The sequence below is a fragment of the Protopterus annectens genome, chromosome 10.part0 (assembly GCF_019279795.1).
Source record: "Protopterus annectens isolate FY-2018-M chromosome 10.part0, PAN1.0, whole genome shotgun sequence".
NCBI lineage: Eukaryota > Metazoa > Chordata > Ceratodontiformes > Protopteridae > Protopterus > Protopterus annectens.
Genome location: NC_056744.1, coordinates 1,603,551,022 through 1,603,572,806, shown reverse-complemented (window position 1 = coordinate 1,603,572,806; position 21,785 = coordinate 1,603,551,022). Strand labels below are relative to the sequence as shown.

The 21,785-nt window shown below is 43.1% G+C and overlaps 1 protein-coding gene across 1 annotated transcript in view; it reads right to left on the bottom strand.

Moving 5' to 3' along the window:
• Nucleotides 1-21,785, bottom strand: part of MAPK3 (mitogen-activated protein kinase 3) — an 846,228-nt gene that overhangs the window by 609,674 nt on the left and 214,769 nt on the right. The window contains exon 2 of the mRNA XM_044086276.1: nucleotides 4,759-4,941. Within this exon, the coding sequence (XP_043942211.1) occupies nucleotides 4,759-4,941 (183 nt within the window). The remainder of the gene's footprint in view (nucleotides 1-4,758; nucleotides 4,942-21,785) is intronic.

Sequence of the window (21,785 nt, the reverse complement as noted above, 5' to 3'; positions counted from 1 at the left end):
GATTTGCTTGAGGCATGCAGAAGGGGAGACCTAAGTTTCTTTGGCATGCTTGAGCCCACCACAGAAATTCCTTTTGAAAACATGGAATGAGTGGTATAATTGTTTCCAAACTGTGGCTGTGTTGAGACCATAAGTTTTTTAGGTACCACTGAAGTTTCGTCATATGCAGCTTTGCACATGGGATCAGCAGGATGCAAGATGCCATGAATCCCAGAGCCTGCAGGACTTTCCTTGCAGTCAGCCTGGTGAAGGTTGCCATTTTGCTGAAGTATTGAGATAGTTGCCCTTGCTTCTCTGGCGTGAGGTAGGCCATTTGGGTGTTTGTATTCAAACTGGCACCCAGGAAAATTATTGTTTGAGAGGGTATTAGTTTTGATTTCTTTTTGTTGACTGTGTATCCCAGAAAGTTCAACAATTTTATTACGAACGCCAGGTGTTTCAGAAGTATGTGCTTGCTGTCCGCTTGGATCAGGCAGTCGTCCAGATATGGGTATATTTGTATCCCTTGAAGTCTGCAAAAGGCAATTACTGATGCCAGGCATTTCGTAAACACTCTGGGCGCAGTAGATAAGCCAAAGGGCAATGCAGAGAATTGATAATGGGTTGAACCTGCAAGAAATCTGAGGTATCTTCTGCAATCTTGTCTCATAGGGACATGCAGGTATGCCTCCTTGAGGTCCAATGTTACCAGCCAAGACTCCTTGCCCAACATGGGAAGAAGCTGCTGTAATGTGAGCATCTTGAATTTTGGTATGAGTAAATGTGTTTAGGATGGATAGGTCCAAAATAGGTCTCCAATCTTTGTCCTTCCTTGGTACCAGGAATAGTCTGGAATAAAAACCTTGACCCTGTTCTTTTGCAGGTACCTCTTGAATAGCTTTCATGTCCATGAGAGCTGAAATTTGTTTTTGTGCCTCTGCCCTTTGATTTTGTGGCAGGTTTGGCATGCCTCTCATTTTTGGAAGGGTGTGAAAGTGGAATCTGTAGCCTCTGTCTATAATGTCCAGGATCCATTTGTCTTTTGTGACAATATGCCAATTTTTTGAAAATAATGCCAGTTTTCCGCCTAAAGGTGCTGCCATTAAAGCTTTGCTTGGCATGCAAAGGGGAAAGTCATTGTGTCTGCTTTCTGAATGACTGTGATCTATCTTCTCCACCTCTTGGTGTAGGTGCTTGCCATTGTCTGGCTCTAAATGATCCTTGAGATTGCCCTCTACCCCTCGGGTGCCTGTATCTAACTCTTTGAGGTCTGTCCGTGGCTGGAAAGGACCAATTTTTTCAAGACCAGTTTCTGCTGAAACGTGGAAGTTGTACCTGTAGGAAATCTTTCACCGTTTGCATTGATCTTGCCTTTTCCTCCATTTTCTTTAGTACCTCCTCAGCTTTAACACCAAACAATACATCCTTTTGAAGAGGTGCATCTAGTAATTTAGCTTTGACATGATCTGGTAAGGTTTGCTCTTTGAGCCAAGCATGTCTACGTATGACAGACCCTGTAACAGCAGCTCTACACGAGGCCTCTAAAGCATCAAAACCACTTTGCAAGGTATGTTTACCCACTTGCTCTGCACTATGCAACAAATCCTGCAACTCCTTTAAATCTGGTTGCTCAGGTTGTGTCATTTTGCTTTTCAACTGAGATAACAAAAACTGCTGATACTTTAACATGTGGAACTGACAGTTTAATGCCCTCATGGTTAAGTGGCAGAGGTATACACCTTTTTCCCCCACCTTTCTAAAGCTCTAGAATCTCTCTCTGAAGGTAATGGGTTTTTGGCAGTAGAGGCCTTAATTCCCCTTGGGACCCTAAGAAATAGTTTCTGGGTCAGCAGCATGGCTTTTGTATAGGAATTGGTGTGAATCAGGAACCTGGTAATACCAGTCAGGTTTAACAGGAGCTGGAGGTAAAGAATCTGGGTTGAGGCTGGCTTCTGTGTACACATCATCTAATATATCCAAGACAGGAGGGATAGCCAGAGGCCTGTGCTGGGGAAGCAAGAGAAAATCCCTGAGCCTTTTCTTGGAATCTGAGTAATCTTGGCCTTCCCAGTGAAAGTGTTCCCTCAAGGTATGTAAGGTTTCCCCCAAAAGAATAGTCCTCAGGGGGGGAAACCGAGGGAATGGACTCCTCAGCATCAGAGTCTTCAAAAGGGGAATATGAATATTCCTGTTCCTCAGAATGTTCTGAGGTAATAGAGGCTTGATCTGAGGAAGGGTAGTCTTCCTCCAATCTGGGCCTTTTGTCTGAAGGGGGTTGAGAACCCCTGATAAAAGTAATCAAATCCTCAGCCATTTTGAGCATCTGTTTTTTTAGGCATGGGGCCTTGAGAGGGCTCTGTGGACCTTGTCTTTTAGTTTTCATGGCTGCTTTAGATTTTGTGAAGGCCTTAATGGAAAAGGAGGAAGGCCTGAAGACACCTTGAGAGGTGGCAGGCCTGTCTAAACTCTGAGTTTCCCCGCCAAGAGTGGCGTTGGTATCTGTAGTCAGAGTGGGGGCCGAGGAGCCTGCGACTTCGGGCACAGAAGACATCGCTAAAGAAGCATCATTGGTACTCAGGGGCTGCGTAGGCGCCTCGCTGAGAACCGGAGCACCGGTAGTCGGCTTTAGCGTGGTGTCAGTAGAAGCCGCGGACCTCGTTTGTCGGTCCTTATCTTTGCGTCTTTTACTCAAAACTGGAGTCGGAGTATCCGACGACATAATGTAATTAAATTTTTTACCAAAATAGTGTTGGGTGAACTCCGCGCGACGCTTAATAGTGCGTTTGTTGAATCTAGCACAAAAACGGCAGGCCGAGACGTCGTGGTCTGGGCCTAAGCAAGGAATACAGAAAGAATGGAAATCCTTATGCGTTATTTGCTTCCCACATGAAATGCAATTATTGACTTTGTCTGACATCGGTCTGAGGCAAGAAAAGTTTCCCCAACGGGGTACTTAGCTTTCAAGAAGACTTCGGCTGAAATATTTTCGTAAATCTCAGGAGCTGGCAGACCGGCACTTGCGAACTGCTTCGGGCACCGCACGGCAAGAAAGACTGAAGAAGATGGCGTCGGCTGGCTCTTTTATACCCCTGCTGCACTGACGTCAGGGAAGAAGCGACGACAACAGACGCCGGACCTAGACTTTGGAATTCGGCCGACCAAGGACCCGCCTGACGGCAGGATAACCCATCTGATATGACTGCAGCTGTATGCACGATGAACATCCTATACAGTCCAGAGGGAAAAACGCATCTGAGTCACTTGTGGAGGCCAGCTGTAAGGCAAGGGAGGCTCAGGCATATAAGACTACAACATCAGTGCCACAGTTGAGAACAATTTAGTCAGAACTGAGGCCACGGACTCCCAAGAGTCTCAACTGGAGTCTGTGAAAAATCACTCGGCAGTCACCGACCCTGAATAATCAACCCAGCACCAAAACGCCCCTCAGGATCAAGACTGGCTTCAACACTCATACAGAGCTTGAAAACCAAGAAAACTGGTGCCCAAAGAGAGACCAAGAGTATCAGCACAGACATCAATCTCACATCCCCCAACTCCAGTCCCCCACTAAGACAGACCACCTGCCACTGAGAAACCTCTCTCCAACACCGCAGATGTTGTTGGCTAAGGCAGCAATGAAAGTAAGACTGCAGTCCCAAGCCAAAACAGACAGCAGATGCCAAAGCACTTACCTGCACTGACTCCGGCCCGATACTCACTCCTGATGGTCACAAAACCAAAACAAAGGGCTTAGGAGGATACACTGGGATAGAATTTCATGTCTGCATCAGGGTACTTCTTGAAACCAGCTTGCTTTTCAGAGCTCATCCTTACCACAGGTGTGATAACATGCACACACAAACTGCTTTCAGAATCTTAAAAACCTGAAAACTAGACAACTGAAGAATAGCAATGCAGAAAAACTTGCAACTGCAACACAGAACAATCACCAAACAAAGCAGTAACACAGAGAAGGGGTGAGCAAATACAACAGTACGCAGGCCAGGCCTAGTGATAGGAGCAAGAAATTATAACAGAAGCCAAAGTAGCTCCAATTGCAGAAAAGATCAAAGAGAACAGATTACAGTGGTTTGGGCACATGTGTAGAAAAGCAGAAGACAACCTGGTGAGGAAGATTTGGGACAGGCAGCATGACCTGAACTGAAAAATGCAGATGTGTAGAAAAAAAATCGGAAAATATTCTGAAGCTTCAAAAATTTCTTAATACGTAAGACAGCAACAGCAGCCTTGGTTGTTTCCCTATGTGAGAAAGCTTGAGGGTACAGCATATTGTGTTAAGGGTAAAGGGAGAGGAGCTTTAGCCTGAAACAACTTCCTACTCTGAACTGACTGTATCCTGCAACAACTTGTCCAACAGTCTGACGTGGAAGGATCAAACTAAGTCAGGTCAGTTTTTATTACAGAATTCACAGTAGTAGCCTGCAGCCAGTTTTCTGATGCGATTCACATATCAGTATGGCAAAAAAGATCGGCAGACGAAAGTCACAGACTATGAAGCATCACAGATAAAAGGGAGGAACTTCGTATCCTAAAAAAAAAAAAGTTTCAGGTGCCAAGCAAACCTAACTCTTCATGGCATTATTCTGTTATAATTGAAGACCAACAGTCTCATACCAGATCAAACATAAGTAGAACTATGAATTAAAGAAAGTCTCAAGTACACCACCATCCTCAACAGGAAAATGCAACTAATATTTCATACAAAATTACAAAATGCAAGGTGAAGCACTTCACTGAAAACTGACATACAAAGGATACACATCTCTCATATATTCAATGGTAGAGGCACGCAAGATATCATTAATACCAATAATGTTTTCATGTTTGAAACGCAGCAGAATTTTAATTTCTCGTAATGTACGCTGGCAGTATGTCTGGTGTTCAAAGGGACTGATCTTCTTGATAGCAACCCTGATCTTGTTGACATGGTCATAGGCAGAGCTGTAATTAAGAAAAAAAAAAAAAAGCTTTCAGTGAACACATTCTGACAAGGGGGGAAAATAAAGGACCTGCAAGTAAAAGGAAGCATATTTTTTTTCCAGATACAAGCAACACTTGAAGACTAAGGCTATTCAATAGTTCTGTCATTGTTCCTCCTCCAACAAATAAGATACCACACATGGAGACATTCTGGTAAAACAATTCCTCCTTTTCAGATCAGAAGTTCTGTCAAGCATCCTCTCATCTTTTCTGCTCCTATAACTATACAAATCTCACCCAGAGTGAAGGCCTTCAAACAAAACAGTGCTGTTAGAGCAGCACAAAATACCAATAACCCATCCTTTACATCTGCAGGCAGAAACCCTAAGTAGCAGATAATGCTCCAAACAAAAAAGGATTCTAATTAGCATTTTTTAACAAAGTAAAGAATCCATCCACTCGAGACAGTGCAGCATATGAAGCAAAATGGTCTAACCAGGGCTGTACTACTGTTTAGTACACAACATGTAATGAACAAATGCTCATCAGCACTGGCTTGCACAAAATAAGGCAGACTTCAAAAAATGAACAACTATCCAAACAGCAGAACACACTCAGATTTACAAATTCTAAACATTAAATGCAGAGAAACCTTGCTAGCTTCACCAAACATATAAAAGGAGATACTTCGTTTACTGTGTACGCAAGCATGTGATTTGGGTGAGGGGACAAAGTTCTGACCTGCAAAAAACGTTGAGCTATTTAAAAATTCTGATAAAACCTTTCAAATCAAAAGAAACTGTCTGCCATAAGGAAAAGTTTAAAAAAAAAATGAAGATGTTAAATGATACATTTTGGTATGTCAAAGTTTAGTACACGTTTGAATGAATGCAAATACATTATAGAATATATATATATATATATATATATATATATATATATATATATATATATATATATATATATACACACACACACACACACACACACATACATGTATAAATATGTATCACACACACATGTATACACACACATTTTACACGTAGACACATGCAAGCAAACGCACACTTATACATGTATTAACATGCACGGCACTACACTAAAGTTACTCAAAAATGCCAAGAATCTGGGTTAAGGGGCAGGGCCTTAGTAGTGAAGCAGCAGAACACTAACAAATTTTTTTAATTTATTTTTTTAGGAATGCCTTTCTTACTAGTTGCCCTGTCAACTGAATTCAGTATGCAACACATGACCTCATAGGGCAGAGGTTAGAAGACCTTTTTGGTGGTACATTCATGGGCATGTGCATCAGATTTTCAGAGCAAACAATCTACAAAGGAGAAGCAACTAAAACGTAAGAAAACTAACAATTATGTCACACCAACCAGTAAAAACTGCAAAAAAGATCCAGCCAAGCAAGAGACTTCACTATGTAACACCTAAAACTACTCAGCAAAAACTTCAGTGGAGGCTGCCTATACAGGAGGTTGGTCTATGTAACCTTTACACCCTTTGTTTTGGAAACTGGTTACACCAGCCAATGTTCAGATTGAAAACAGACTGCTGAGATGCTGTGGTTGAGGGCTCTGCTGAACACAGAATTCTGTACAGTGTACAGACAGCAGATGTCAAGTACAGAATACAACACAAAGGAAGCTTTGGGGAGGACTAATACTGACAGGGCCACATGGTTAACTGTTAACACAGCAGTGAAATGCGGCACAGACTGTGCTGCAAGAAACAGGGAATGGCCAAAAGGCTACACCCAAAATGACCGAAGACATCAGCAGCATTAGAATGCATCTAGTTTAAGTTCAACAAAGAGGAATGGTATTGGAACAATGGTGCGAAGGTGGGAGGGGGTCATATATATAGTAATTAGTAATGAGAACAAGGACCATCTCTTAGGGTTTCATGTGTTAAATGCAAGCAACAGTTCTGATAAAAATTTCCCACGTAGCAAAGTAGATGAGTAATCTGTCAAACATTCAGCACGTTATAAAAATATGTAAGAAAATGAAACATTAATGAGCCAAGTAGGAAACAATAGCAATTTATTTCAATTTAGAAAAGTGCAATAAATCAACATCCAACCTGTCTTTATCAAATTAACTTGCTAACAATGCAGTACTTAAATGAAGAGAGGGCGAGACAAATGGGGCACTTGTGTCCCAGGTGGCAGCAGGGAGCACTGAGCTGGTGTCATTATTTAATTTACAATTAAAATACAAAAAACTGTGGTTCCAAAACCTTAACGCTTTTTTTTGGGGGGGGGGGTTCTTTGCCAATGCCTGGCCCAGTCCCCACAGTTTCTGCAACATTTTTTTTCCCCCTCAATGTCCATCCATTTTAAAGGGAAAGCTAACTGGCACATTTCCAGTGAGCTGTGTTCTTTTAGTTGCTTGGATCATAATGGCTGAATTTACAACTAAAAAGTGTTCACGCACCGGGTGCTGTTTTACTCGTATGCCTTTCACATTTTAGCTGGCTGAGTGACAGTGGTACACTGACTTGGTAACAAATATAAATTCGGTATGGTGCATGCCTGAAATGCAGAACAGCAAGTAGCAGCAAGTGTCCGTCCATAACTTTCTGAGTCGGAAATGTATTATGAAATAGTGTATTTGATTATTCTTCAACTTTTCTACAAGTGTGCACTGTAATAGTGCAGATGGGGTTACTGCCCAGTGTAACAAATGACTTTGCTACAGCCCAGCCCAGACACAGTATGTAGAACAATGAGTAACAAAATTCAGCATGCAGTGACAAAGATGGCTAACAAAATGAAAACAGAACAATAGTTTTGAACAACGTGTGAAAGTTAGATACCACTAAAACAATGCAAACCGTAACTGAGAACTAAAAACAAAGGACTACAAAAAAATTTAGGTATTTGCCATGGCACCGGAAATAAGCTCTCAGGATTGATCCAAGCATTAGCTAGCTTAACAAGGACAACTTTCTCAAGTTGCCACACCTTCCACAGTCTCACAATGCTCCTCTCTCTCCACTGACTTTCTAGAGTTTTGGACCAAGGAAAAGGTCCATACCAAACCAGGAACTAAAAGACAGGAGGAGCCTTACAGCAAAGGAATAAGACCAGGGATAATGCAGATTCTATATGATGAACCTCCACTCTGTCATTACGGTGAGAATCTGCAATGTTCAAATCAAATAAACAGGAGGTCCACTGTGAGTAAACTCTTGGCACAGACTGCAGCTAAGTCATGCGAGTGGTCTCATAACGGGCTGCAAGGAAAAAAACTAACCTGGAAGTGAAGTCCAAATTGTAGTGCTCTGCAAAGCTATCTTAACGCTGACTGTGTTACAGCTGCAAACAGGGTTATTTGTGGAGCTATTAAGAAACAGTGCCACTGATGCAACCACTGGTATTGTGGAATGTGCCTTCAAGAAAGCACACATGGTGATGTAGTAGTGAAACCACAGAAAGAAAAAAAGTTGCTGCTCTAAAGTAACTTTGCAGATGCATGTAAACAATTGCCTAACACCTCCCATGACATGTTGTGTGTATGGTCAGAGAGAAAAAAAGTGAGTAAAGAGTGAAATTTAACACAGTTTAATCTACTTTTTGCAAAACTATTTGGATCTTTAACATAAGGAGGATGACAGGAAATTAATTCTAAAACAGATGGTTCAGAACGTGAACAATATACTTTATAAGGAGTCAAGTGCAGCAATGCACATATTAAGCGAGACATCTGTCTTCATCTGTGTAGTAAATATTATGCAATACTACAAGACAAAGCTTAGTTGTTTTTATATAAAATTGTGTTGTATATAAATATTTTAATAGATGAAAAAGTTTCTATTCTCAAACTCAACAAATATGTCTCTATAAACTACCTTCCTAGCCTATTAATAGATTTAAATATTAAACATATAGTAAGTTATTTCTTGGGTGGGCGTTCGAAAGACATGCGTAAATGGGCGTGCCTTCGTTGAAGGTTGGACGTCGAGCGGCACCGCGGCGTTCGTGAAAATCTACTGCCAATCATTAGCGGACTGGAATTTCACTGTGGCGACCCTAACCAGGAAAAGCTGAGAGACAAACAACATTTCAGTTCAAAGACTTTGTTTAATATCAATTAAGTGATATGAAAATTTCCATTTCGCTTCATGAAATCCAGGCAGACCTAAGGTAATAACAGTGGTACAACTGGTCTTGTACTGCACTACAAACAAAGGTAAGCGCATGTTTTTACTGCTCTGAATGCCAGTGAATGCTTAGGACAAGTATACATTCCTTCCCTCTCTGCAGTTCTGAAAAAAATACCTTCCTGGATAGCTTCATTCAGGCCATAAAAGTTCTACAGGACTCTGCTTCAACCTGTCTTGCCATGAAGAGCAGGAAACCATCCACAATAAATATCTTAAGAAAAGAAAGATTCCTCTTGTCACCATAATCTTTTTATACTAATGTTGGAATTCTTCCACTCAAAGATTCTTTGGGAACCTAAACTAACTGAAATAAAGTTATACAAGACTTGTATCAAAATCAACTCCTATTCTGATAAATATCATTCTAACAAAAACTTGAAAAGCAAAAAGTTACTATTGAGACCAACAACGTAATTAAATGTTTATACTCCATACCAGCTATGAATGCAAGTAAACAAATACACATGCATAAAAGACAAACCTGACACTTGCACTTTTCTTCACACAAGTAATTTAGTTCACGAAGAAATCACAACAGAAACTTGTTGCAAACAAATTCAGGCTGCTTGACAGATTTGTAATTAAAATAAACACTGTAGGGATACTGTACTAATGCAATTCTTTATGTCATATTTAGTCTGATGGGTGTTGCAAACAAAACTGTCTTGAAGCTTCTCTAGAACAGTACAACAGAGTTAAGCTAAACAATTTATAACATAAATAGCAAATTATCATTTTCTATACTATTCAAGAAGAGATAAACTACTTACTTCATGGGCTATTTCAGTGAATGCTTCCAATATTCCTTTTTGGGCAATGACAATCATACTGACCGCTGACTGCTTAGGTATTTTGACCAAGGCAATTCTTTTCTCAGACGAAACATCCTGAGCTTCCCCCTAAAACTTAAGTGATCAATACTGTATACCCATATGCTCTTAAGGAAACTGGCCTTACTTATTTCCTGTTGTTACAACTTTTAGTGACAATTCTAACACTCAAAACAATGATATAACATTTTTAAACTTTCCCACTGAGAGAGACCTTTGCTTGCACCATACAATGCAAAATATAACTTCAAACACCACAATGAAAATCCACTGGTATTTAACAGTGCTACTCCACAGTTAAACCCAATTAGAAAGCAATCTGAACATTTCTCAGAACTTTCAACCCTCTCCTACAGTTTAACTCAAACCTAGGCTGCTTTTCTCCTTATAACATGGTTCCAATATTGTTTAGGTACCAGAAACCTGCTTGTACTTCACGAAACTTTCATTTCCTTGTCTTGCAATCAAAGAAAGGGAAATCCCACCTATATTTAAGCTCAACGTCTCACAGCCTTAGAGGAATTTGTTTCCACCTGTACAACACAGAAAGTACAGTTTTGTACCTACCATAAATGTAGATGTTAAGAGTGTCTTCACTGCTGCAGTCATTACACTTGGGTTATCCTGCCGTCAGGCGGTCCCGCAGTCAGCCAGAGTTCCAAAGTCTTGGTCCGGCGTCGGTTGCTGTCGCCTCCTCCCTGACATCAGTGCGCCAGGGGTATACAAGATGCAGCAGACGCCATTTTATTCAGTTTTTCTTGCCCCAGATGTCAGGTGCCCCTAAATAGGTAGGCAATATACACTGCTAACAACAACTACATAAAAAATGAAAACCAATTCTTTCAATTACAAGCAAATACACCAAAATAGGTTGTATAGGTAGTGAGGTACAGATAAGTCCCAAGAAAAATAGTGGGGATGGAGGGTGGGTAACCTGGACTGCAGCAGTGAAGACACTAACATCTACATTTATGGTAGGTACAAAACTGTACTATGTTCATCGTGTTTCACTGCTGCAGTCATTACACTTGGGTAGAATCCCAAAGCTGAGGTTGGGAGGCTGGAGCTAAAAGGCATTCGGTGTGGCTATAAGGCCCTGCAACACTGCAGTGGTGAAGCCAGCTCTGGATTTTGAGTAAAGAGGCAGGTGGTAATGCTTGGTAAAGGTATGCACTGAACTCCAAGTTGCTGCTTCCAAAATATCCTTGGTAGGTACTCCTCTGATGTAGGCAGTCGAGGTGGCCATCGCTCTGGTGGAATGAGACCTGATGTTGCTAGGCACAGTTTTTCCATGTTGTGTGTAGCAGAAACGTATACAGTGTCCTATCCATTTGGAAATGGTTTGTTTTGAAATAGCTTTCCCCTGTGATCCTGCAGCATATGCTGCAAACAGTTGTTCAGTCTTTCTGAAGGCTTTTGTTTTGTCCAAATAGTAGCGTAGCTGTCTGTGTATGTCCAAAGTATGCAGAAGTCTCTCCCCTTTATTCTGGGGATTTGGATAGAATGTTGGCAAATGAATAGTTTGGTTTAGGGCCACACTTGATACCACCTTTGGTATAAAAGTAGGGTTTGTTCTTAAAGACACCCTGTCTTGATAAAAAATGATGAAAGATTCCACTGCCATTAGTGCCTGTAACTCAAACTCCGTGCTGAAGTTATTGCCAAGAGCAGAGCAGTTTTCCATGAGACATATTTTAATTCTGCTGAATTTGCTGGTTCTAAAGGTGGTAAAGTTAATTTCTCCAAGACATAGTTGAGGTCCCAAGTTGGAGTTGGAGCTTTACAGGGCAGTCTTATGTTTTTAGCCCCTCTGAGGTACTGTTTAAGTAAAGGATGCGAGAAAATTGGTGGATATGTGTTATGAGCAGAGATAGCAGAGGCGTGTATTTTAATGGATGAAAATGATAGGCCTTTGTCTAGCATCTCAGTCAAATATTGTAGTATCTGAGGAATGCTGGAGACAAGAGGGTCAAGGCCTTGAGCCTGGTTCCAGGCACAGAATCTCTTCCACTTTTCTGAGTAGGATTTCCTGGTGCTAGGCCTCCTGGCTTCCAAAATTACATCCATCACAGCTTTAGTGAGAGTAGTCCGTTTTATTAAAAAAATCGGCCATGCAGCCAGGTTTAATGTTTTGAGCTGGCTGTGAAATATCCGATTGTTTTGCCGAGTCAGAAGGTGCTGAACCTGAGGTAAAATCCATGGTGGGCCCTGAGCAAAGTTCTTTAAGATTGGGTACCAGTGCTGGCGTGGCCGGTCTGGAGCAATCAGGATCATTTTTGGCTTTTCTTGTCTGGCTTTTAGGAGTACCTTTGAAAGGAGAGGCAGAGGTGGGAAAGCATATAGTTGCAGGTTTTTCCAGCTGAATGAGAGAGCATCCACTTTCCATGCTTGTGTGTGGCAAGTCCTTGTGCAGAATTTCTGTAGCTGGCAATTCAGTGGGGAGGCAAACAGATGCATGTCTGGCTTCCACCATTTTTATCACCATGCTGAATATTTGTGGATTTAATTTCCACTCGTGTGGATCCATGATGTTTCTGCTTAAGTCGTCTGCCAGAGTATTTTTCTCTCCTGGCAGGAATTGTGCTTGCAGATGAACTTGAAAGGTTAGAGCTGTATTCCACAAGGTCATGGCTTGCCTGCAGAGGGGGTATGAATGAGTGCCCCCTTGCTTGTTTATGTACCACATAACTGTGGTGTTGTCCATCTTTAATAGTAGTTGTCCTGGATGTAAAAGGTCCTTGAAGGCTGTTAGGGCTTTTGTACAGCTAGCATCTCTTTTTGATTGATGTGAAGATGCCTTAGTTCTGTGGTCCACTTGCCCTGAATACATTTTCCTGCCATATGTGCTCCCCAGGCATAATCTGAAGCATCTGTTGTTAGTGTCTGACTGGCTGAGGGCTGAGTGAAAGGTTGTCCCTTGTTTAGGTGACATGCCTGTGCCAACCATCGAAACTCTTGTTGTAGGCAAGGAATAAGTGGTATCACTGTTTCCAGACTGTGACAGTGTTGAGACCAAACATTCTTTAGGTACCATTGTAATTTCCTCATATGCAGTCTGGCATATGGAATTAGTAGTATGCAAGATGCCATGAATCCCAAGGCCTGCAGAATTTTTCTTGCAGGGAGTTGGGTTTTTGTTGCCATCAATTGAAAGTATCGAGTCAGTTGTCCTTGTTTGTCTGGCATGAGATAAGCCATCTGGGCAGTTGTATTTAAGCTGGCACCCAGGAATCTTATCTCTTGTGAGGGCACTGGTTTTGACTTCTTTTCGTTTACTGTGTACCCTAGGCAAATTAGCAAGCTTTTTACAAACGCCAGATGTTTTAGAAGAATGTCCTTGCTTTCTGCTTGAATAAGGCAATCGTCCAAGTATGGGTATATTTGAATCTCCTTTTGTCTGCAAAATGCAATTACTGGTGCCAGGCATTTTGTGAAGACCCTGGGCGCAGTAGACAAGCCAAAGGGCAGTGCAGAGAATTGGTAATGCGTTGAACCTGTTAAGAATCTGAGGTGTCTTCTGCAATTTTGTCTGATAGGGACATGCAGGTATGCCTCCTTGAGATCCAACGTTACGAGTCAAGCCTTCTTGCCCAGCATGGGAAGAAGCTGCTGTAGTGTCAACATTTTGAATTTTGGAACATCCAGGTATGTATTTAAAGAAAAATCCAGAATGGGCCTCCAGGCTTTGTCCTTTCTGGGAACCAGAAAGAGTCTTGAGTAAAATCCTTGTCCTTGCACCTGTGTTGGTACCTTTTGAATAGCTCTCATGTCCATGAGTGCTGTAATTTGTTTTTGAGCCTCTGCCCATTGATTTGGTGGCAGGTTTGGCATTCCTTTTATCCTTGGCAAAGTGTAAAAGCGGAACCTGCAACCTTGAGATACAATATTTAGAACCCATTTGTCTTGGGTGATCATATGCCAATTGTGAGAAAAAAAGTGCTAGTTTCCCCCCCCAAGGGGGCTGCCAAGAGAGAAGTGCTTGGCAGCTGAAGGGGGAAGTCATTGGGACTGTTTCCTATAAGGTTGTGGCCTGTCTTCCCCTTCTTTCTGGGTTGATGCACCCCATTGTTGAGGCCTGTAAGAACCTTGTGGCTGACCTCTGCCTCTTGGGTGTCTGTATCTGCTCCTTTGAGGTCTAACTGGAAAGGACCAATTTTTTGTTGGCCAATTTCTGCTAAACTGAGGAGGCTGAACCTGTAAGAAATCCTTCACCGTTTGCATAGATTTTGCCTTATCCTCCATTTTCTTTAATACCTCTTCTGCCTCAACTCCAAATAAAACATCCTGCTGCAAAGGTGCATCCAATAATTTTGCTTTAACGATCAGGTAAACTTTGTCTTTTAACCAAGCAGGCCTTCGAATAACAGACCCTGTAACTGCTGCTCTACAAGAAGCCTCTAATGAATCAAAACCACATTGCAAAGTACGTTTCCCCACTTGTTCTGCTGCATGCAATAAATCCTGCATTCCCTTATAGTAAGGAAGATCTGAATTTGGAAGCATTTTTTGTTTTAATTGAGACATTAAATATCGCTGATATTTAAGCATGTGAAACTGGCAATTTAAGGCCCTCATTGCTAAAGTTGCAGATGTGTATACTTTCTTCCCCCATCTGTCTAATGCTCTAGAGTCCCTGTCAGAGGGAAAGTACAGTTTTGTACCTACCATAAATGTAGATGTTCGAGTGCTAATACAGCTGCAGTAATCACAGATGGGTTTTCTGCCGTCAGGCGGTCCCTCGGTCGGCCGAATTCCAAAGTCTTGGTCCGGCGTCGGTTGTCGTCGCTTTCTCTTCTGATGTCAGTGAGGCCAGAGTATATAAGACACAGCCGACGCCATGTTCTTCAGTCTTTCTTGCCCCAGATGTCAGGTGCCCCCAGAAGGAAGGCAATACCTAAATAATGCTTATATACATATACAAGCAATGCAATATAATCCAAAATCAGTGGTAGCAAGCAAATAAAACATAGCAGGATAACCCAGTCAGGTAGTATGAAGAGGTTGTTAGGCCCCATGCCTTTACCAAGTGGGGAAGGAGGGAGGGAAACCTGTACTGCAGCTGTATTAGCACTCGAACATCTACATTTATGGCAGGTACAAAACTGTACTATGTTCATCGTGCATACAGCTGCAGTAATCACAGATGGGTAGAGTCCCAAAGCTATGCACAGGGTGGTAGGTACTAAGAGGAACTGGGTTGAGCCAGAATGCCCTGCAAAACAGCAGTGACAAAGCCTGCTCTTGTTCTGGAATATAAAGGCAGATGGTAGAGTTTTGTGAAGGTATGTACAGAACTCCAAGTGGCTGCCTCCAAAATATCTTTGGTAGGAACTCCTCTGAGGAAGGCTGTAGAGATAGCTGTGGCCCTGGTGGAGTGTGATCTGATACCTGTAGGAACAGATTTCCCATGATAGAAGTAACAAAACCGTATGCAGTGGCCTATCCACTTTGAAATAGTCTGTTTTGTAACTGGCTTCCCTTGAGCCCCTACAGCATAGGACACAAAGAGTTGTTCTGATTTCCTGAAGGACTTTGTTCTGTCCAAATAATAACAAAGCTGCCTATGGATGTCTAAGGAGTGTAGCAGCCTTTCCCCTTTGTTTTGAGGATTGGGGTAAAAGGTAGGTAGGTGTATGGCTTGATTTAAAGCTACCCTGGATACCACTTTAGGCATAAATAATGGGTTGGTACGAAGGGAAACCCTGTCCTGATGGAAAATGAGAAAGGGCTGCACCGCCATGAGGGCCTGTAGTTCAGAAACCCTACGAGCTGAAGTGATGGCCAGAAGGAAGGCTGTCTTCCAGGACAAATATTGCAAATCTGTTGAGGCAGCTGGTTCAAAGGAGGCAATGTTAATTTTTCTAGTATGTAATTAAGATCCCAGGCTGGTATTGGTTGTTTCCTTGGTGGTCTTATATTCTTAGCCCCTCTGAGGAACTGTCGTAAGAGTGGGTGAGAAAATAAAGGAGGATCCATGTTGAATTCTGCAGAAATGGCTGAGGCATGGATTTTTATGGAAGAAAAAGAAAGTCCACTGTTCAATAGCTCCGCTAGGTACTGTAATACCTGAGGCAAGTTCAGGTTTCTATGGTCCTGGCCTCTTTTCTCATTCCAAGAGCAAAACCGCTTCCATTTTGCGGAGTAAGCTTTTCTAGTAGCTGGCCTTCTGGCCTCCAAAATGACATCCTGCACCTCCTTGGAGAGTAGGGTCTGTTGTGGTGTTAAGGAAATTTCCATGCAGCGAGATTGAGTGTTTTCAGCTGACTGTGAAGAGTTTTGTAGCTGTGTTGAGTCAGCAGAAGAGGCATTAGAGGCAGGGACCAGGGAGGAGTATGTGTTAGGCTCCTCAGGAGTGGGTACCAGTGTTGCCTTGGCCAATCTGGAGCAATCAGTATCATCTTCGGTTTGTCTGTTCTTGCTTTCAAAAGCACCTTGGGCAGAAGAGGCAGAGGTGGGAATGCGTAAATTGTCCATGCTGTCCAACTGAATGAAAGGCGCCCACTCTCCAGGCCTTTGGGTGAAAGGTCTTTGAACAAAACTTTTCCAATTGATGATTCCTGTGGGAGGCAAAAAGATCTATGTCTGGCCTCCCCCATGCTTGGATTATTTCTGCAAACACCTGAGGGTGTAACTTCCATTCGTGTGGATCTGTCATTTTTCTGCTTAGATTGTCTGCCAGTGTGTTTTCCAATCCTGGCAAGTACTGTGCTTGAAGTTCGATTTGTCTTTCCAGAGCCAAGTTCCAAAGAGTCATGGCTAGTCTGCACAGGGGATATGAATGTGTTCCTCCTTGTTTATGTACCACATTACTGTGGTGTTGTCTGTTCTTATCAGTAATTGTCCTGGATGCAGGAAGTCCTTGAAAGCTGTAATTGCATTTATTACTGCTAGCATTTCTTTTTGATTGATGTGAAGGTGCTTTTCTTTTTGGGACCATTTGCCCTGAATGCACCTGTCCGTCATGTGCGCCCCCCAGGCGTATTCTGAGGCGTCTGTGGTTATGACTTGCTTTGCTTGAGGCTTGCAGAATGGGAGGCCTGTGTTTGCTTGACATGCTTGGGCCCACCATAGAAATTCCTTTTGCAAACATGGAATTATTGGTATTATTGTTTCCAAACTGTGACTGTGTTGAGACCATAGGTTTTTTAGGTACCATTGAAGTTTCCTCATATGCAGCTTTGCAAATGGGGTTAAAAGAATGCAAGATGCCATGAATCCCAGAGCCTGCAGGATTTTCCTTGCAGTAAGCCTGGTACTTTTGCTAGTATTTTGAAGTACTGAGATAGTTGCCCCTGTTTTTCTGGTGTAAGGTAGGCCATCTGGGTGTTTGTGTCCAAGTTGGCACCCAGGAAAGTTATTTTCTGAGATGGTGCTAGCCTTGATTTCTCTTTGTTGATTGTATATCCCAGAGAAAGCAGTAACCGTGTCACATATGCCAGATGTTCCAGAAGTATGTTCTTGCTGTCCGCTTGGATCAGGCAGTCGTCCAGATAAGGGTAAATTTGTATTCCTTGAAGTCTGCAGTAGGCAATCACTGATGCCAGGCACTTTGTGAATACTCTGGGCGCAGTAGATAAGCCAAAGGGCAATGCAGAGAATTGATAGTGGATTGAACCTGCAAGAAATCTGAGGTATCTTCTGCAGCTTTGTCTGATTGGGACATGCAGGTATGCCTCCTTGAGGTCCAATGTTACCAGCCAAAACTCCTTGCCCAGCATGGGAAGAAGCTGCTGTAATGTGAGCATCTTGAATTTTGGTACGAGTAGAAATGTGTTTAGGATGGATAAGTCCAAAATAGGTCTCCAGTCGGTTCCTTTCCTTGGTACCAGAAAAAGTCTTGAATGAAAACCTTGACCTTGTTGGTGAGTAGGTACCTCTTGAATAGCTCTCATGCTTATGAGCTTTGAAATTTGCAGTTGTGCCTCTGCCCTTTGATTTTGTGGCAGGTTTGGCATGCCTCTCATTTTTGGAAGAGTGTGAAATTGAAATTTGTAGCCTCTGTTTATAATGTTCAGGATCCATTTGTCTGTTGTGACAATATGCCAATTGCTTGCAAATAATACTAGTTTCCCTCCCAAAGGTGCTGCCAGCTGAGACATGCTTGGCATGGAAATGAGGGAGTCATTGGGTTTGCTTCCTGTATTGTTGTGCACTGTCTTCGCCACCTCTTGGTGCTGGAGTTTGCCATTGTCGGCCTCTATATGATCCTTGTGATTGCCCTCTGCCCCTTGTGCGTCTGTATCTACCTCTTTGGGGCTCGTCAGTGGCTGGAAAGGACCAGTTTTTTGAAGGCCAATTTCTGCTAAAACGTGGTGGTTGGACCTGTAAGAAAGCTTTGACAGTTTGCATAGATTTGGCTTTTTCTTCCATTTTCCGTAGTATCTCCTCAGCATTAGTACCAAACAGCACATCCTTTTGTAAAGGAGCATCTAGAAGTTTAGCTTTCACATGATCAGGTAAATTTTGCTCCCTAAGCCAGGCATGTCTGCGAATGACTGATCCTGTAGCTGCCGCTCTACTTGAGGCCTCTAGGGCATCATAACCACACATTGTAAGATGTGTTTACCCACTTGCTCTGCACTATGCATCATATCCTGTAACTCCTTTAAATCTGGTTGTTCAGGTTGAGACATTTTGTTCCTTAATTGTGATAACAGGAACTGTTGATATTTAATCTTATGAAACTGACAATTTAAAGCCCTCATGGCTAGGGTGGCCGAGGTATATACCTTTTTACCCCACCTTTCTAAAGATCTTGATTCCCTTTCTGCAGGAAGTGGATTTTTGGCAGTGGAGGCCTTCAATCCCTTGGGGCCTTGTGAAATGGTTTCAGGGTCAGCATTATGGCTTTTGAAGAGAAATTGGTGAGAGCTGGGTACTCTGTAATACCTATCAGGTTTGACTGGTGCAGGAGGCAGAGAATCCGGGTTAAGACAAGCCTTCGAATAGACATCATCCAGTATGTCCAAAACAGGGGGTATAGCCAGAGGTCTGTGTTGAGGTAACAAAAGAAATTCCCTAAGTCTTTTCTTGGAATCTGAAAAGTCTTGGCCTTCCTAATGGAAGTGTTCCCTCAAGGTGTGTAAGGTTTCCCCAAAGGAAAAATCCTCAGAGGGGATACAGACGGAATGGACTGTTCTGCATCCGAATCCTCAAAGGGAGAGTAAGAGTGTTCCTCTGCATCAGAATGTTCTGATCAGAAGAGGGAGAATCTTCCTCCACTCTGGGTCTCTTGTCTGGAGGGGGTTGAGAACCTCTGATAAGAGTAATTAAATCCTCAGCCATTTTAAGCATCTGTTTTTTATGCATGGGACCTGTAGATGGGCCCTGTGCAACAGGCCTCGTGGGATGCCTGGCTGCTTTGGATTTAGTAAAGGCCTTAATTGAAAAAGAAGATGAGGGCCTAAATACACCATGGGTGGAGGTGGATCTGTCCACATTAGTAGGCTCAACATTAGCAGAGGCTTCGGTTGTAGTCTGGGAAAGGGCAGAGGACCCAGCAGTCTCGGGTACAGAGGACGCCGCCAAAGGAGTGTCGTCGGTAGTCAGGGACTGCAAAGGCATCTCGCTGAGAACCGGACCACGTGTAGCCTGTTTTGGCATGGTGGCGGTCCTTTTCCTTGCGTTTTTTGGACAAAACGGTAGTCGGAGTGTCCGACGACATTTTATAATCAAAAGCTTTACCAAAGTAGTGCTGGGCGAACTCCGCCCGACGCTTAATAGTGCGTTTATTGAAGGTAGCGCAAAAGCAACAGCCCGAGACGTCGTGGTCTGGGCCCAAACAAGGTATGCAGAGGGAATGGAAATCCTTATGCGGTATTTGCTTCCCACAAGAATACAATTATTAACTTTTTCTGACATCGGTCTGACGCAAGAAAAGTTTCCCCAACGGGGTACTTAGCTTTAATGAAGACTTCGGTTTCCAAAATATTCGTAATTCAGGAGCTGGCCGAGCGGCACTTGCGAACTGCTTCTGCTTCGGGCACCGTGCGGCAAAAAAGACTGAAAAACATGGCGTCGGCTGTGTCTTATATACTCTGGCCTCACTGACGTCAGAAGAGAAAGTGACGACAACCGACGCCGGACCAAGACTTTGGAATTCGGCCGACCGAGGGACCACCTGACGGCAGAAAACCCATCTGTGATTACTGCAGCTGTATGCACGATGAACATCTGTATTTTTAGCTGTAGAGGCCTTTACCCCTTTGGGACCCTGGGAATAGTTTCAGGGTCAGCAACAGGGCTTTTATAAAGAAATTTGTGAGATTCAGGGACTCTGCATTACATGTCTGGTTTGACTGGAGCAGGAGGCAAAGAATCAGGATTTAAACTGGATTCAGAGTACACATCATCCACAATGTCTAACACTGGTGGAATAGGAAGGGGTCTGTGTTGAGGCAATAAAAGGAAAGCTCTGAGCCTTTTCTTGGATTCTGAGTAATCCTGGCCCTCCCAATGGAAATGCTCCCTCATGGTATGTAAAGTTTCCCCAAAAGAGTAGTCCTCTGGAAGAGAGGCTGAAGGAATTGATTCTTCAGCATCAGAATCCTCATAGGGGGGTAAAGAGTATCCCTGATCTGAGGAGGATAGAAGAAATGGAAACCTGGTCAGATGAGTCATAGTCTGCATCTTGTCTAGGTCTTTTATCAGGAGGGGGATGGGAACCCCTGATCAGAGTAATTAAGTCTTCAGCCATTTTGAGCATCTGTTTCTTAGGCACGGAGGCCTGTCCTGGTGAATGCTGAATTTGCTTCTTTGTTTTTAAAGGGGTTTTAGACTTGGCAGAAGATTTGATGGTTAGTTGAGTAGGTCTGAATACACCCTCTGAAGCTGAGGGCTGTTCAGCTGCTCCGGATCCCTCTGAAGGGTTAGTTTCGGTAGGCCCTAAATCTTGATTATCTGGAGGCCCAACCATCTCCACGTGGGAGCCTGAGGCGGCCTGTGGTTCTAAAGAAGCGGTCATCAGGGGCTACGAAGGCGCCTCTCTGAAAACCGGAGAACCGGCGAGTGGCCTAGAAGAGACTTAGTCAGTTTTGGGCCTCGGATGCCTGTCCTTGTCTTTGCGCTTTTTGTGTATCCCAGTCGTTGGTTTTTCCGACGGCATGGTATAATTGAATTTTCTGCCAAAATAATGTCGGGCAAAATCAAACCAATGTTTAATAGGGCACTCGTTAAACCTAGCACAAAACCGACAACCAGTGACGTCGTGGTCTGGGCCTAGGCATGGGATACAGTAAGAATGAAAATCCTTATGAGGTATTTGCTTCTCACAAGAAATATAATTATTAACTTTTACTGACATCAGTCTGGAGCAAGAAAAAAGTTTTCCCAATGGGGTACTTAGCTTTAATGAAGACTTTGGATCTGAAATTTGATTTTGAAAATCTCAGGAGTCGGCCGACCGGCACTTGCGAACTGCTTTTGCTTCGGGCACCGCGCGGAAAGAAAGACTGAATAAAATGGCGTTGGCTGCATCTTATATACCCCTGGCGCACTGACGTTAGGGAGGAGGCGACCGCAATCGACGCCGGACCAAGACTTTGGAACTCTGGCCGACTGCAGGACCACCTGACGGCAGGATAACCCAAGTGTAATGACTGCAGCAGTGAAACACGATGAACATCAACCATAGGGAAATACTGTAGTTCTCCATTTCAGATAATGACCACAATCCTATAGGCAAATCAGTCCTTCTAATGTCAGCAGGTTAAGCAGCTGCTATCAAGACTGCTGTGAAACAGTTTTCCACTGTTTTTACTGCAGACAGGAACAGAAACAGTACCAGTTCACCTAGCTGAGAGGGTTTTATCAGCTGTCTCTTTTTGCACAGCAGCACTGACTCGGCAGTTTTGCACT